Source organism: Lutra lutra, chromosome 11, assembly GCF_902655055.1.
Source record: "Lutra lutra chromosome 11, mLutLut1.2, whole genome shotgun sequence".
Lineage (NCBI taxonomy): Eukaryota > Metazoa > Chordata > Mammalia > Carnivora > Mustelidae > Lutra > Lutra lutra.
In genome coordinates, this window is record NC_062288.1 from 13,814,578 (window position 1) to 13,832,867 (window position 18,290).

Here is an 18,290-nt window from a genome sequence, read left to right on the forward strand (position 1 = left end):
GATACTACTTAACCCCGCTTTCTTAAGGATGATTTCCTTTTTAAAACAAAATAGTATTGGGGAGCCTGGGTGGCTCAGTGGGTTAAAGCCTCTGCCTTCGGCTCAGGTCATGATCCCAGGGTCTTGGGATCAAGCCCCGCATCGGGCTTTCTGCTTGGCGGGGAGCCTGCTTCCTCCTCTCTCTGCCTGTCTTTCTGCCTACTTGTGATCTCCATCTGTCAAATAAATAAATTTAAGAAAAAAAATTTTAAACAAAATAGTATTTTATTTTCAACTTCTCAATTTTTTTGTAATTTTTTTTCATCTTTAAGTAGAGCCAAGTTTTTAAAAAACTCTTTATGGTGTTATTTAGTCAAATACTTGTGTTATAATAATGCAAATATTTATATTTTTATATTAGCAAATTTACTTGTTATGTGTGTTGTTTAAAATTTTCATATTTAAATTAGTTTAAGTATTTGGTTTTACTTTTTTTTAGTCTTATGAATTTTTTTTTTTTTAAGATTTTATTTATTTATTTGACAGAGATCACAAGTAGGCAGAGAAGCAGGCAGAGAGAGATAGGAGGAAGCAGACTCTCCGCTGAGCAGAGAGCCCGATGCGGGGCTCGATCCCAGGACCCTGGGATCATGACCTGAGCCGAAGGCAGAGGCTTTAACCCACTGAGCCACCCAGGCGCCCCTAGTCTTATGAATTTTAATATGAACTATTAAAGTTCCCATACTGTCCTTCTGCTCCAGGGTAGCAATCACAATTAGTATAATGGTACAGAGCTAGATTAGAACCCAAGGACTTCAAATCTAGTTCCCTTTTCACCAAATCAGGCTGTCTCATCATGGTTCCCATCAAAATTAAGATTCATCAAAAAAGGATTGTGTTATCTCATACTTATTAGAATGTCTGTTATCAAAAAGTCAAGAAATAACAATTGTTGGTGAGGATGTAGAGAACAGGGCACTGTTGGTAGGAATGTAAATTGGTATAGCCATTATGGAAAACAGTATCGAGGTTCCTCAAAAAATTAAAAATAGAAGTGCTATATGATCCAACAACTCCACTTCTGGTTATTTATCCAAAAGAAAACTCTAACTCAAAAAGATATATGCACCCACCACGTTCACTGCAGCATTACTCAAAATAGCCAAGACATGGAAGCAACCTAAATGTCTATCAAAAGATGAATGAGTAAAGAAAATGTATTATAAATATACAATGGAATATTCAGTCATAAAATAAAAGGAACTCTTGACATTTGCAAGAGCATGAATGGACCTTGAGGGCTCTGTACTAAGAAGTCAAATAGAGAAAGACAAATATCGTATGATCTCACTTATATGCAAAACCCAAAACAAAAAACAAGAATTTAAAAAAAATATATATATATAGATACAGAGAACAGACTGGTGGCTACCAGAGGCAGGAAATAGGAGGTAGCAAAATGGGCAAAAGGGGTCAAAAGGTATAAATTTCCAATAATAAAATAAATAAGTCATGAGGATGTAATACACAGTATGGTTACTATAGTTAAAAATACTGTATCGATAGCTGAAAGTTACTAAGAAAGATCTTAGAAGTTCTCATCACACACACACACAAAAAATGTTCTATGTGTACACACACACAAAAATCCAGAATGTTAACTGGATTTATTGCAGTGCTCATTTCACAATATATGTAATATTAAATCCTTATGTTAAATATTATATATATTATATGTTAATATAATCCTTATATTAGTTAAAACTAATATAATGTCAATTATATCTCAATAATTTTGAAAGAGAATTTTATGCTGACATAAATTATATCCCATGATTATATCCCCGACATACTGTACTATATTTAACTAATACTTGGCATCTGAATGTAACTTCTCGTGTAGTAAAACACTTTTTCTTATTTATCATGATTCCAATAATTATGAACAGGATTATGGTGGGGGGAAAAGATGATGAGGAAGCAAATATATGAAATTCTATGATTTGTAAAATACAGTGCTAGGCATTGTGGGGGAGACAAAACAAAACAAAAAACAAAGTACTCAAGGGAATTTATAATATAGTAAGGAAAATAACTTATAGCCATAAATATAATACAAGGAAAACTATGAATACTTTTATGTTCAAAGATAACAGTCTTTTAAAAAGTCATTTAAAGTATGGACAGGATATAATAACTAGAGCTGACTTACACATCCAGCAATCAGTTATTCATAGTATCTTCTTCCATGGCCTAACCAGTGAGCTAACCAGTAAGGGTTCTAATAATGAATAAAACAGATATGATTCCCATCCTCATGTGGAGAAAACAAGTAACAAATCAGTTATTTGGAAAAGTTATGAAGAAAAAAATAAGCCTTTTAAGTTGCACGTGTCTACATAAAATAGAAAGTGGTCCAGTTAGGCCTCACTGATAAATAAAGTAACATTCAGAGACCCAGAGGATGAGAAGTCAGCCTTCCAAATGGGGTGTGCACATGTGTGTGTGCATGCATGCGTGCGTGTATACGCATGAGTGTTGGGGGTGAAGCGTAAGCCCAGAAAGCTGCACATGTAAAGACTTCTAAGACAGAGAAGCACATTGGCATATTTGACAACTCAAAGCACCCATATGACTGAAGCTTGGTGGAAAACCAGAAAAACGGCAGAGATGAGGGTAAAGAAATAGGCAGGGGCATGATCCTAAAGATCAAAGAAGGAGGAGGTAAGAGCTCTCAGAAGAGCTAAGAACTTGCTAATAAGGTTGCACTACTCATAAGCAAAGTCATGAATTCCAGACATTGCAGCACAAGTCACACCTTTCTACTACATAAAGGAATAAAAAAAATAAGGTGAAAAGTACAAACTGGATTACAAATCAAACTAAGGAATATGGGTATTATCACGGACAAAAACTAATGGAAAGGACCCCAATTAAAAAGACGATTCTAATTATCTTCACAGTACATACAGAATACTGACAAAAGAAGTTCCTTTCTACAAAATTACCATGTATTATGTCAATCATTTTGATAATGTTCCCTAGAAGAGTAAGTGTGGGTGTGTGCACACACATATGCATCTGTGTAAGTTGGGGATGGGAGGGGGCTAAATACCGTGTTCAATCAAAACGTACCTATTTTACTCTTTCTCTTTGAAAACTACAGATTATAATTGAGTCAACTTGGTTCCGACATCTTACTCTGAAGTTCCAAAACCTAGCAGAAGTAGAACCTTTTACTCACCATATCCCTTATAATAACTACTTTAATAATCATGCTAATTTCTTCTTAGCTTTTCTACTAAATATCAAGCATATGCCACTATAGTTTATTAAAGTCAATTTCAGATAAGATTTTGGCCTCCACACCTTCAGAAATAACATGTTTACCATAAAGTTTCCTTATATGTTAAGGCATGATATTAAAAAATGTAAGGTAAATATATTCTGTACTACTATAAATTATTTTTCAACAACTAAAAAAAGCAGACTAAAAATTATGCATTCATGTTAAAAAAAACTACTACTATTGACAAATACACTTTTTTGTTTACTAAGGTGACTCAAAAACTATTAAAGTAAATTAATTCTTCAGCTCAACCACATTTAAAATTAGAGTATGACATTAATGCAATAGTTTTATGTACCCAGTAATTACTCAACCGATCAATACCTATGACAAAATCTCCAAGTTAGCAACATCATGCATATGCTGAACTGGTTATGTAAATATATATGCATACCTTTATCCTTCTTAAAATCCAAAGCATCTTCTTTATCAGTCACTATTTCCTTCATATTGATAATACTCTGGTGGGTAAGCTGCCGGAGAATTTTAATTTCTCGAATTGCTGTAATTGGAAAGCCTTCCTTTTCATTATCTAGACGTACTTTCTTTAGGGCTACCATTTCTCCTATAAAAATTAAGTAAGATCAAGTTACTAGATGATAAAACAAAATGACATTTTTCTTAATTTTAACTTTATTTTAATTCATAATACCTGTTCCTACCTCTTGAAATTACAATGTTCATAGTACAAGAAATTAAGTCTCTGGTTAGATAGAATTATAAAATATTTACCCAAATTGTGGAATACTATACGACTGTTAAAAAGGATGGGGTAGGTACATAAGTACTGTTATTTTGTGCTCTCCGAGATATATTAAGTAAAAAAAGCAGATGATGTGATGAACAGTAAATGTATTACACTACTAATTTTAAAAAGTGAAGGAGGGGAGGATAAATTTACCCAATATGCTTATACATGCATAAAATCTCTGAACAGAGAAGGTTTTGTACATTGTGAAGGTGAGAAAATAAGCTCAGACATATTAACTTGTACAAGGCTTCCCAGCTGCCTAGTAGTGAAACTGGGATTCAAAATCTGAATCAGCTATCTCAAAAGTATTTCTGCTCTTCCCACTTCACTAAATGGCTTCACAATTCAGATATCAATGAGTTCTGATCAGGTAAGATCTAACTATTAAATAGAACACACAAACACATATCCCATTATAAGAAAAAATTCACTATCATTCCACTTCTTTGGAGAAAAAAGGAATTCTGTACTTAAATATTTTCCAAAAGGACATTTATAACATTTATGCTTTTAATTATCAAAACTTCCTTGATTCTTTTTGACAGAAGTCTAAAATGTAGGATTCCTTGTTTAATAAACAGCTTCTAGAAGTTATAATTTAATCTTTTTGATAATACAGAATCATTATAAATATTATTACTCTATGCTATAATTGCCCTCCAGAGTTTTCTTATACTAAATGGCTTCAAATAACTCTGCTATTTTAATCTACTGGTTTATTTTAACAAGGAATTATAAGTAAAGATTAAGTACAGGCTCTACCCATTACCTCCTAAAATACATAGCCTCTAACATAGTTACTTTTTTACTCTGCTGCAAAAACTTTTAAAACTTTCTCTCAGGTTCCTGATTATGTTCTAGAAGATTAGGCTGCTAAATCTAGCCTCCAAACAAAGGGTAACTTCAAAAGAAGAATATTTTGGGTAAAATAAAAAGTGTTACATAAGACTTAATACAACAAAATTTACTACTAAGTTGGTCAAGATACTTTTGTTCCCTGATTACTAATAACATAAGAATTTATTCACAATTAAAGAAATCAAAATCCTATCATACTACACATCACAAATGCTAAAAAACTTTAAAAATATTTACATACCCATTTACAGGTATTCATACCTTACGTTAAGCGCACATATAAAACAAAAAAGATTAAACAAAAGCATAATAAATTCAAATTTAACTTAAAAAAAAAAAAACTTCAAATTACACATTTGAAGAGAAAAATAAATAAGTACATTCAATAGATCTAGAGATCCACAGCAGCTGACACACTTACCAGTGTCTTTATCCCGGGCCTTGTAAACTTGTCCATAGGTACCTTCTCCAATAATTCCAATGATATCAAATTTATCCACGCAGCGCTTTCCCCAGTCAATATCTTTTTCTTTGATTTCACCATAGCGAGGCCCACATATTCTATCAAATATAGTTCTGGAGTTTTTATATGCAATCAAGCAAGCTGAATAAACTGTTTAATACTTAATACCCACCCTCCCCCAATCTTAAATCCTTTATTTCCCCCCACCCTCGAACATTTTTGATCATGTAAGACAAGTAACACTGTAATTTGCTATTATAAATTATCATGAAAGTCAAGGCATCATTTCTCCATACCAGCTCTTCTTCTATAGACGAACAAGCTGAGAAAAAGAAGTAAAGCTTGTATGAAGAACTTTCAAAAATATAATGCAATTTTCAATGAATGGATAAAACCAACACTAATACAAAGAGTCAACGTTCTCTAACCAACTTCCAGAAGTTTTTCTTTTCATCCATTATATATATATATGTATCACTCATTTTCCAAGAAACAAGTTTGATAATGAATATTACCAAAAAATCTAACTATAAAGCTTATTGACAAATTTAAACTTATGGCTCGATGAAATTACCTTAAAAATGAAAACACAAGAAGGATTTTTAGTCCAAGAAAGTACAAAAGTATTACTATAATCAACTCTCAGTAATCCACCCTGTGTATGTGTGTCTGTGTATGTGTCATATATATATATATATATGTGTATATATATATGGCAAATATTTGACATTCTTAAAAAAAATAGGTAATTTTGTAGTCTCTCAATATTCTGGTATGTAACAGAAACTCACTAAAGGAATAAAGCTACAAAACTCAGAATTTTAAAAGCTTTCTAGTTTTCTACTCTATACTAGGAAATCACATCATACTCTCGCTAGGCACCTGAACGGCAATTCTAAAATCAGATCTAACTCAAGTTCTTACTCACACTTTCCCTTGATTAAGTAGAAAAAAAAAAAAAAAAAAAAGAATCAGTGTTCTCCCCCTTTAACTGATAAACAGGTTTCAAGGGAAAGAGTTGGTTCTAGGCACTTACTTGAAGCTAATTTAGGATACAGATTTCAAACCTTCTTCCACTCCACCTCTTGCAGAATGAAAAATACATTTAGTTAGGGGAGCAAATGGAGCTAAAAAGCAAAGGAAAACACAGCAGCTTGCCCATTACTAATTTTGTTTGGGCTCACTGAATGCTGACTTCCATCTTCTCCAATTTTAGTGTTTTGTATTATTTAAATATCTTAATTATAGAAATTATCTTTAACATATAATAACCCAAGAAATTAATACATTACAAACTGTGAGAGAAAATTAAATCTGGTTTTATTAGTCATTTTGAATAGGGATGCAGGGAATTATGAAATTTTTTTAGAACTCTAGAATTTATTCATATACTTAAGTTTAAAGAATAAATACACTTTTTATTATTTTAAATCTTAATTTTTTGTTTTATGATTTTATGATGACCCAGAATCATTTCTGGCCAATGTAAGAGCAGGCGGAAAGCAAGCACATACTTAGGCCTCCTTTTACTATGTAACTGTGTTGCTGTTTTCTTTTCCTCTGGACTCTTTGAGAGATCATCTCCTCCTGGTAGCTCTGGGGGCAGTGGTAAATCAGCAAGTAAACATCGGAGTTTCTTCTCTACTTCTTTTTTAACCGCTTTTACTGAAATATTTCCTCGTAAGCTAAAAGAGAAAGGAGTCACACAAATAAAACCCAAACATCTGAGAAATAAAAGTGCAGCCACATCTCACACTTAAATAGCAATGGCAAAATACTAAACTAAGTTTCTTTACTTTCCAGTTAAAATAATGTACTATATTCAATTACAAAATAAAAAATTGGGGGGGTAAAAATGATACAGAATTAGAGAAAAACTAAGGAAATCTGAACAAGGTGTGAAGTTTAGTTACGATAATGTACTGATATGTGTTCACTGATTGTAACAAAGGTACCGTTCTAATATAAGATGTTAATAATGAAGAAACTAACTAGAGGGTATATGGGGACTTTCTGTAGTACCATAATGTTTATGCAAATGTAGCACTGTTCAAAAAAAAAAGTATACTTTTAAAGATGATACAGAATTACTACAAAATTGTAAATTAATACTAAAAAAGTCAACTTGCCATGCTTCACAGAAAAATTGAATAGTTTTGTGATTGCGTTTTGTTTGATACTATTAGAGAGACATAAAGAGGTTTTCTAAGAAATAACACTACATGCTATTATTTATCTTGCCCATTTAAATAACCACAACTAGTCTAGCTTTGCCCCTTTATAGGGTTAATTTTCTTAAACTAGACAATAATTCTTTGAAAATTTTTTAAGGTTCTAGCTTACTGATGTTACAGGTAAAAATTTAAGTTGTTAGTTCTGTACTTTTTTGAATGCATAAAATATATCTTAACTAGGTAATTTGAGTAAACTAAACCTCCCAGTTACTAAAAAAATCTCTTTAATAATAAGATATTTCTTGAAAGAGAATCTTATGATAGTAGAATTTGGACTTCCCACAGTTTCATATCAGTTATGAGTCCCAAAATGAAAAAGTTTAATGAGACTATACTACTGGGGTCACAAATTACCAATACATTAGCGAAGTAAATCATTTTAACTTCTCTTATTCATTTTGAACATTAATATTGTTGTACAAATGCATGATTTAATACCATCTGATAAAAACCATTTACCAATAACTATAACAAAATCGTGCCTTTTCTTCATAACCTTGTGTTACTCACTAGAACTTTTTTTTTTTTTAAGATCTCATTTATTTATTTGAGAGAGAGAAAGGAGGAAAGAGAGAGAGAGTGCGCACGCACTCGTGTCAGAGAATGACTAAGCAGGGGCGGGGCATTGGGAGAGGGAGAGAGAGAACCCAGAGCACACTCCGCACTGAACATGGACCCCACTGAGGGTTGGATCCTACCACCCGAGATAATGACCTGAGCCAAAATAAAGACTCAGAGGCTTAATTGACTGAGCCACCCAGGCACTCCAGAAGTTCTTTAACAGAGAAAATATGCTCAAAAGGAAATTGGTTTGTAGTTTTATTTTTATAGTAATGGTATGGGAGCACGTGGGTGGCTGAGTGGGTTAAGCAACTTTTTATTTACTTGACAGAGAGAGATCACAAGTAGACGGAGAGGCAGGCAGAGAGGGAGAGGGAAGCAGGCTCCCTGCTGAGCAGAGAGCCTGATGTGGGACTCGATCCCAGGACCCTGAAATCATGACCTGAGCCGGAGGCAGCGGCTTAACCCACTGAGCCACCCAGGCGCCCCAAGCAACTGACTCTTAATCTTAACTGACTCAGGTCATGATCTCAGGGTAGTGAGACTGAGCCATGAGGCTCCATGCTTAGCAGGGAGCTTGTGCAAGATTTTCCCTCTCCCTCTGCCCTGCCCTACCCCACCCAATGCTGTGCCAAGTGTCCCCTCTCTCTCTCTCTCTCTCTCTCTCTCTCCCTCAAAAATAAATAAATAAATAATAGTATCACACAGCCCACTTTTCAGTACTAATGTTTTGTCCATTTGCACATTGCTTTCATGCTTCTATGTGCTAGGTATTAGGTAAGGCACTGGTGTTTAACAGCAAAGACAATAACAAACACATTAAGATAGAACTCCTCTCAGGGACGCCTGGGTGGCTCAGTTGGTTAAGCAGCTGCCTTCTGCTCGGGTCATGATCCCAGCGTCCTGGGATCGAGTCCCACATCGGGTCCTTGCTTGGCAGGGAGCCTGCTTCTCCCTCTGCCTCTGCCTGCCATTCTGTCTGCCTGTGCTCGCTCGTTCTCCTCTCTCTCTGACAAATAAATAAAAAAAAAAATCTTAAAAAAAAAAAAAGAAAGATAGAACTCCTCTCAGAAAGGGGCTTGGACGGTCATTGGGAGAACACAGTCAAATAAGCAGCAGGATAAAGTACTACACAAAGGGCTTCCTAGAGTAATGCAGCTGAAGGGTAGCTAAATCAGGATTGAAAGAGAGTAAAAGCTTCCTTCTAAAAAAGATACCACATGAACTGTACCTGAAAATAAACCTATCTCTAATAACTTACTTAGAAAACTATAGTTTCTTACTTGTAAGGTTTTAGTCAAAAATTCTCATTAGGCTGAATATTCAAATGAACATTTCTAGAGGGAAAAACTAAAAATCTTAATTTTACTTATAATTTAAAATTTAAGAGACTGCCTATATTGATATATATTATTACATGAACTACCAAAGTCAGCAAGGCTTCCAGACTTCAGAGAAATGAAATACTAACTTTCCAAGAATAACACTATGTGATTAAAAATATCATTATTTTAACTGAGTACTTGTAATAAACAAATAGGGAGTGTGATTTTAATTTTTTTATTTTTTAAAGATTATTTATTTATTTATTTGACAGACAGAGGTCACAAGTAGGCAGAGAGGCAGGAAGAGACAGAGAGAGAGGGAAGCAGACTCCCTGCCAAGCAGAGAGCCCGATTCAGGACTTGATCCCAGGACCCTGGGACCATGACCTGAGCCGAAGGCAGAGGCTTTAACCCACTGAGCCACCCAGGTGCCCCAGGAGTGTGATTTTTAAAAGTTCCCACGTGTTCTAGCAACAAAAACAATAAAGTACCTCAACAAGAAATATACAAGATCAATAGAAGAAAATTAAAAGATAGGGCTGATGAACATAAAACCGGATCTGAATGAACAGAAAGAAACCATGTTTTTGTATGGAAAATTGTAATATGGTAAAGCCATCAGTCTCCAAATTAATCTACGTTTGGTCGAGTCCCAAACAATTTAAAGTAACTTGACAAGCAGACTGACTATAAAATCTGTCAAGAATAAAGGCAAAAAATCTGCCAAAAAACTTCTGAAAAAGAGTAATTAAGTGCAATTTGCCCTGTCATGTGGTCAACCCTATTTTAAAAGATCACAAACCAGAAGCCCAAGATTGGATGAAGTCAAGGAATATGTATTATGGTCTACCCAATGTTTTATAAAAAACTATGAATTAAATTGCCAATATTTTTAAATCAGAAGATTCAGATTTCAGGCTTCCTTAAAAAAAAAAGTATCAAAAGCTCTAGCAACACTGGGCCCCAATTTATGTGGGCTTCAGCAACACTGAAGCGGAGACTGAATGGCAGAGCTATTCGCTAATTAGTAATTCATTCCACCCCTTCACTTTTGTATTAGCTGCCTACCCCTACAGCAGAAACTCAAATCTGAGAACCAATGTATCATGCCTAAAGAAGTTAAAACAAAGAAGTACTGGCAAAGAAATAATAAAACATGTTAATAGAAAATAGTCCAGAAACACAGGTATCCATAATAATTTTTATATATGGCACCACAAATTATGGATTTTTCAGTAAATGTTGTTAGAAACAACTGGATCTTATCAGTCTACATGGGAGATGGGGGAGAGCATCTTTCTTCTTCATGTAATAAACAAAAAAGAAAATTTGTGTGACTTGACTTAATCTTTTTAACTTTATAAACCCGTAAGATATAAAGAAAAAATTATTAGATCCGACTATATTTAAAAATGAAAAAAAAAAAAGAAAATAGCCAAAACCAAAACAAATAAATGTCAAAGACAAGCAAAAAGACTCTGATAAGCAAAGATCAAGATCCTAACGTAAGGAGCACCTACAACTCAGTTAGAAAAAGGAAAACATGTTAAGGAAAAGTTAGCATGAGATATGAACAAGTAGTTCTGGAAAAAATAAATACCCAACAAGTATTCAGAAAGTTGCTATATTTCAATAATCAGAAAAATGCAAAATTAAATAATTCTATATTTTAAGGACTAATAAATTGGTAACAGTCTTATTAAAGTACAATTTGGCGGCGGGGGTGCCTAGGTGGCTGAGTTGGTTAAGGGCTGCCTTCAGCTCCCAGGGTCCTGAGAGCAAGCCCCACATTGGGCTCCCTTCTCAGTGGGGTGTCTGCTTCTCCCTCTCCCTATGCCCATCCACCCCCTGCTTTCTCTCAAGTAAATAAAATCTTTAAAAAATAATAAAAATTTAAAAATAAGTGTATATACTTTAACCTGGTAATGATCCTATAAAAATTGCTCTCATACACATAAAATATTAATATAGAGTTTGGTAACAAAAAATTATAAATCTACGTATCCCTTAATCAATAGCTGGATAGTAAATAAGAGCATGATTTATCCATTTTTTTCTAAGATTTTATTTATTTATTTGACAGAGAAAGAAATCACAAGTAGGCAAAGCAGCAGGCAGGGGGGCTCGATGCCAGGACCCTGAGATCATGACCGGAGCCGAACGCAGAGGCTTAACCCACGGAGCCACTCAGGCACTCCATGATTTATCCATTCTTATAGATAGGAATATTAAACCTATCTATATATCGACACGGAAAGGTCTCTAATACATTAATGAAAAAAACAAGTCAAGGAGTATTATGCATAATATGATCCTAATTTTTTTTTATATTGTATTTATTTATTTGACAGAGAGACACAGCGAGAGAGGGAACACAAGCAGGGGGAGTGAGAGAGGGAGAAGCAGGCTCCCCACCAAGCAGGGAGCCCGATGCGGGGGGCTCGATCCCAGAACCCTGGGATCATGACCCGAGTCGAAGGCAGACGCTTAACGACTGAGCCACCCAGGTGCCCCTGATCCTAATTTTTTAAAAAAATCAATTTATTATACGAAAGCATACAGTTTAACAGTCTACCTTGTGATTTTCAGAGAATAATAAATTCCAGGTCTGGAAGAGAAGCAAAGTTCAAAGTAAGCCTAAAAGATATTACCTGGCCAGAAAGTACTCAAAAATAAATAGGTCATGTCAAAAGGACAAATAAGTCAGCTTAAAGGAGTTCCCACTGACATTTAGAGCATCAAAAAGAAGAGTGACTAGTGTTGAACTGACCTTTGGCCACACAAATTAGTAGTAGTATCCATGTACTGTATTCATGAAATATACAGACACCTTCAAAGAAAGAAGAGCAGTCATGCAATAGAAGAGAAAAGCAGAAGAGACAGAGAAGAAGGTGGGTCAAAATATTCTTTTAGGGGCGCCTCAGTGGCTTATTCGTTAGGCATCTGCCTTCGGCTCAGGCCATGATCCCACGGTCCTGGGATCAAGCCCCATATCGGGCTCCCTGCTAGGGAGAAAGCCTGCTTCTCCCTCTCCCACGCCCCCTGCTTGTGTTCCCTCTCTCGCTGTCTCTCTCTGTCAAATAAATAAGTAAAATCTTTTTTAAAAAATTTTTAATGATAAGCATGACATCTACCATCACCCCATTAAAAACAGATGCACGAAGAATACCCTCCTTAAGCACTCACTTGCATATATGTTGAGTTCTTGAAGAAACCACCAGTAAAAATTTACTTCCAAAGCATATATGAAGAATAAAGTAGAAAACGAGTCTCACTGGCCCAGAATTACTGAATTTTTTTTTCCTTAAGATTTTATTTGTTTATTTAAGATAGAGAGAGCACAAATGGCAGGGGGTGGGGAGCTGGCAGGAAGGGACAAGCAGACTCCCACCAAGTGGGGTGCCTGATTCGGGCTCAATCCCAGGACCCCAAGATCATGACCTGAGCCAGAGTCAGATGTTTGACTGAGCCACCCAGGCACCCTCAGAATTACTGGATTCTTCGCAACTGGGTTATTCGCTCACTAATGAAGTGACTCAGTTCTGTATTCATGCCTCCCTGTGATGGAGAGCCCATTCCTGGACTCATCCAAATTATAAATCACTACTCTGTTATGAACTTTCAGTGTTCCTAGAGAACAGTCGAACCTGTAAATACCATAATTAGAGTGATATAATTGGTGAATACCTGATTATATTGAACGAGATCTCTTGGCAACATTTTTGATTATAGAAAAAAGACATCACAGAGGGCATAAAACACAGGAATTATGATTTCTTTTTTGTTTTAAATTATAAAATTTTTGTAATGCCAGCCAAAATGAGCACTTGAAAGACCTACCCACACAACATTTTCATCCACTTTTCAAATTCTATAAAGATGTCAGCTAGGAGAACTGCTCACATAGCTGTTTTTTAACAGAAAATGAGGGGAGAACAGCTTTATTTCTCCATAAAAATAAAAATGAAAATGAAAAATGTTAAGTGGTATAACAGACAGATATTACACAGCAGTATAATGCTTCTATCCTAGCATACATTTCAGAGATATTCTTAGAACTGCATTTATCTTACACTCAACTCACTCTTATCTTCATCTCTAAAAAATAAAAATGTTTCAAAATTTAAAAAAACCTCACACCCCCAATATTCACATAGAAATTTATAAACACGTTAAAGGAAAACAAACACATTATGGGTTTCCTGCAACATATAATTAATCTCCAAACTGCAAAAGAATCGAAAGGGTCAAGGAAAGTCTAAAAAACTATAAACTCATAATGCTACCCAGAGTGATAAATTTATAAGACGCTGAAGAAACCTAGAAATAACCAGGTGTATACCTGCTTCATACCACCCAGGGTAGAGTCTCTCATAAACTGTCACGTTTCTGACAATGTCATTAAGGAACACTAAGCTAAAGAAAACACACTATGCGCATTTCCAATTCCCAAGCTGAAATATACGTTGTATCCCAAGGCAACAGTAAATTCTTCCTGGAATTCTTAAACTATAATTCTGTCACAAGCAATGTGCTTCATTTATAATAAAGACAACTTATGACTTTTTTATATAACCTTTCTATCTGGGGGGGTCAGACAGCTTCTCACTTCAAACTTTTCTTTCAACTGCTGGTGACAACACTCTCTGGCACTTACCTGTCAGTGTCCTTATCTTCAGGCAGCATGGGAGGCAAAGGTAACGGTGGTAATGTAGAGGTCACTAAAGCCACATGGTGCTCCTTCTCCTTGGCTCCTAAGCTTGGTGTAAGTGGTTTGGTTTTCTCTTTAAGAGATACTGGTTCGTCCTTTGTAGCAGCAGATTTACTCTCCTTCCCAACTACAACTGCTTTCTTGGTGGCTTTATCTACAACCAAGTTATTGTCCACCTTTGTTACCTGAAGAGGTGGCTTTGTTTTTGCCTTGTCATTTTTTAAAGTTCCACCGCTTGAGGGAGAAGGTGCATGTTCAGTTTTCAGTTTCTTCACATCCTTCACATGGTTGGTTTGTGACGCACTGGCCCCGGTCTCGGCGCTCCCCTTCGTAGGTGTAGAAGTGTTAGAAGCTTTGGCAGCTTTGGCAGCGGCCTCAGCAGCCTTCGCCGCCTCTGCAGCCCTCGCTGCCTCTGCAGCCCGGGCTTTTTTATTCTTGTTCAACTCGGCTGCCAGGCTACTCTTCAGAGTTAGTGTGCTAGGAGAAATGCTAGAATGACGACTTCTGGATCTAGACAATCTGTGCCTGCTACGAGATCTTGAATGCCTAGATGAATATGGGCTTCTGCTTCGGGATTTGGCAGAACGTCTGGTGGAAAATAATGAAGATATAGTCAGTAATTCAGAAGAGGTGAGTTCTAAATTTATAAAAACTGCGAACTAAAGCCTGTGAAATCAAACAAATTTATTTAATTTCAAAATCATAATGTATTTTGATTATATTGATCTTGGTCTAGCCTATGAATGCTCAAAGGTGAGACTGGATGAAAGGAGATCTCTGTGAGAAGAAATACTGTAAGGTTAGGAGAAAAAGTTTGACAAGACATCCCTGCTGTCTTGGAAAACAGATGTATACAACAAGGACACAGCAATGGTGGCAACAGCAGGGTCAAGTCTGACCAATCATTCAACAGGGAGACCATCTCTACACCTGAAAAGCATCCTTGCCCACAAGTTCAGAAGTCAGCAGTGCTCTGTCCAAAGCAAGAGTGAAAAAGATAAATGCCTATCATGAAAGAGTAAATACAGTCTCTAAATTTTGGAAACTATTTAATACTGATTGTGTAATTACTTCCCAAAAATTATTGGAAAACACAAAACCTATCATATATTTAGAAGTACGGTGGCAACTAAAATTCCTGTAAAACAAATGCAGCACAGCATCCCATGAAAGGAAGCTGAAGTTTTCAAATCAATAGCTTATCAAAACTAAAAAATACTCACCAGACAAAGGCACTATGATAGCACTTTCACATGTCTGCCACGTCTCATTTTAATTGCTCACATCAACCCCAGTGAAGTATCTACAGTTTACAGATTAGAAATTTATTCTAAAATACCATGTAACCTAAAATCAATCCCATACTTATCAGTAAATGTACTGGTAATTATCTTACTACCACTACCCTCTTCCTCCAATACTCTTCTGCCCAACTCTGTGCCTAAGAAGGCTAATCTTAACAGACACATCTTCTGGGTTTCAGTGCTACCTGTCACTGGTAGGTCAGAAGGTAGAAAAATGCTGGGTTATTTTTTCCCAGCACTCTCCCTCCTTTTGGTCACATTTTCTGACAGAAGTTCTGTCACCCAACCATCATGGCTCCTGTCAGGCACCCCTTTCTCCACAGCTCTCCCCAGGCTCTAATAACACTGTATTTTCCCTGTCCCTTGAAGCTTCCTGCTGTAACTTATAAAAAAACATCCCTTGTGGGTTCCCTTAATCCACCCCTACCTCTGCAGTCCTTCACTGAAGTCTCTTAAACCATCTCAGTTAGTTCGTTTCCTTCTAGAACCTTGCCTGATTTGGTTGTATGCCGTCTTAAACCCAGACCTTCTGACTGGAAAGTAGGTAGGTCAACACAATACACAAATTAATACACTGTGGAGGAGATAGCTCCTGCTGACATTTTGTAGAAGTTACATGGAGAGGGTAAATAAAGGCAACAAAACTCCTAAAAACCCATAATTAAAATGGGCAGAGAGAAAAAGGAAGGACTGGAAATCTTGTTTATATTTGACATTAACAGAGCATGGAAGAAAATACTGAGAAACATTCTACAATTCTAGTATGAAAACGAAATGATATTTAGGTTTAAGATAAACCCAAATACAAACTGAACTTCGCCCTCATTTTTTCAAAAAGATTTCAAAATGTACTAAGGGCTAATTACTCTTCAGCACTGAGGTACTTTATACATAGTATTTATGTAACGTTATTTTAGATTAATGGAAACACTTTAGAAAACATTCAAATCTAACACTTGCTTATCATTAAATATTCATTAAAATTACCAATGAGCTTACAAGTATTTGTGGAAATGCAAGGAAATGTTTTGTTAAATAGACAACTTTAGTATAAGAACCAAAAATGTCATAATATGAAATACTCAGCCACATTTTTTATTTTTTCTCCCTTCGGACCCTTAGACCTCAAAACAAGTCTGACCATGCTTCTAGAGCAGCAGAAAGGTAGAGCAGGAGGAGAGCAAAGAGACTATCATTTCATCAGAGGTAATAGCACCAGAACTTTTGTTAAATTAACTTTCCTACACTAACACGATTCTGGTCACCAAATTCATACAGACACATAAATTATATTTAACTGAGAGATTTATGGCCACTAAGTTTCACCTAAGAAAAGAGAGACAAATATATCAGGTAAAATCCCAACATAATTACCACCTTTGGCCTATTAAATTATTTTTTACTGGAGAGAATCTGGATAAGCATTATCAGCAAAGACTTAAAAAACATACCATACCCTCCATTCCTCTCCAATTTCTCTGTTTCTCTTTAAAAGTTCCTTAACTTTTTAACTTCATGGCCTAGTAAACATGCATTCTTTCACAAAGTGCATATTTACTAATAAATGTCAATGATGTATTTAATGTTCGTAACATGTTTTGGGAACCCAAAATTAAATATAATCACAAAATCCAAATTTAGGTCATTTTTACTAATGACCTAACTTCAGCCATATAAAGTTAGGAAGGTAAGAAAGTGCATCTCTGAGACTATATAATGAATTACATCATGAAGTTTAGTAAAAGAACTGAAATGGATGGTAGACTACAAGTCCTCTTTTTTTTTTTTTAAGATTTTATTTATTTGACACAGATGGAAGGCATGAGCAAGAGTGGGGAGAGAGAGAGGGAGAGGGACAAGCAGACTCTGCACTGAGCACAGAGCCCAACTTGGGGCTCAATCTCACAACCCCAGATCATGACCTGAGCCAAAACCAAGAGTCAATTGCTTAACCAACTGAGCCATCCAGACGCCCTGCAAGTCCTTCTTTTAAAGATAAGATTTTTCTTCTTTCTAAAAAAGGTTTTTTTCTAATTATTTCTATACTACAGAATCTGCAATGAATATGTATTAGCTGTTTGTCTGTTATTAATGGGGTTTTTTTAAGCTTTTTTTTGTTTTAAGATTGTATTTATTTGTGAAAGAGAGAGATCGCACAAGAAGAGGGAGCAATAGGCAGAGGGAGGATCAGGCTCCCCACTGAGCAGGGAGCTTGATATGAGACTTGATCCCAGGACGCTGGGATCATGACCTGAGCTGAAGGCAGACACTCAACCGACTTTGCCACCCAGGCGTCCCAATGTTTTCAAGAGATGACAGTATCTCTTCAGGAAGAGAACTTTCTATGTTTCTAAGGTTTCCAAATTGATGTAACACAAAGCAGAACCACAATAGAAACTCAGTATCCTGAAACTCAACTGGTTAGTGTTCACTGTTAATTAGGTTAGTGTTCCTTAGAAAGGAGAGCATAGTGTACTATTCACTCAACTGTATCACACAATCTCTCCAAGAGTTCAGGTCTTCTGAAATGGTGCATAATTAGCAAACACTGATTCTTAATAATTTTACTATAATAAGATCTAATCCCTTATTATATAAAACAACACTGAACGGTGCTATCCAAAAGGACTTTCTGGGGATGCCTCAGTCGGTGGCTCATTCGGTTAAGCCGCTGCCTTTGGCTTGGGTCATGATCCCAGAATCCTGGGATCAAGTCCCACATCCGTCTCCTTGGTCTGCAGGAAGCCTGCTTTTC

General features: G+C 35.8%; 1 protein-coding gene across 2 annotated transcripts in view; it reads right to left on the minus strand.

Moving 5' to 3' along the window:
* CDK13 (cyclin dependent kinase 13) overlaps positions 1-18,290 on the minus strand; it is a 123,982-nt gene that overhangs the window by 81,119 nt on the left and 24,573 nt on the right. For both annotated transcript variants that reach the window (XM_047695534.1, XM_047695533.1), the window contains exons 2-5: positions 14,178-14,819; positions 6,915-7,085; positions 5,359-5,498; positions 3,723-3,893 (exon numbers count right to left, since the gene is read on the minus strand). In XM_047695534.1, coding sequence (XP_047551490.1) covers positions 3,723-3,893; positions 5,359-5,498; positions 6,915-7,085; positions 14,178-14,819 — 1,124 coding nt within the window. The remainder of the gene's footprint in view (positions 1-3,722; positions 3,894-5,358; positions 5,499-6,914; positions 7,086-14,177; positions 14,820-18,290) is intronic.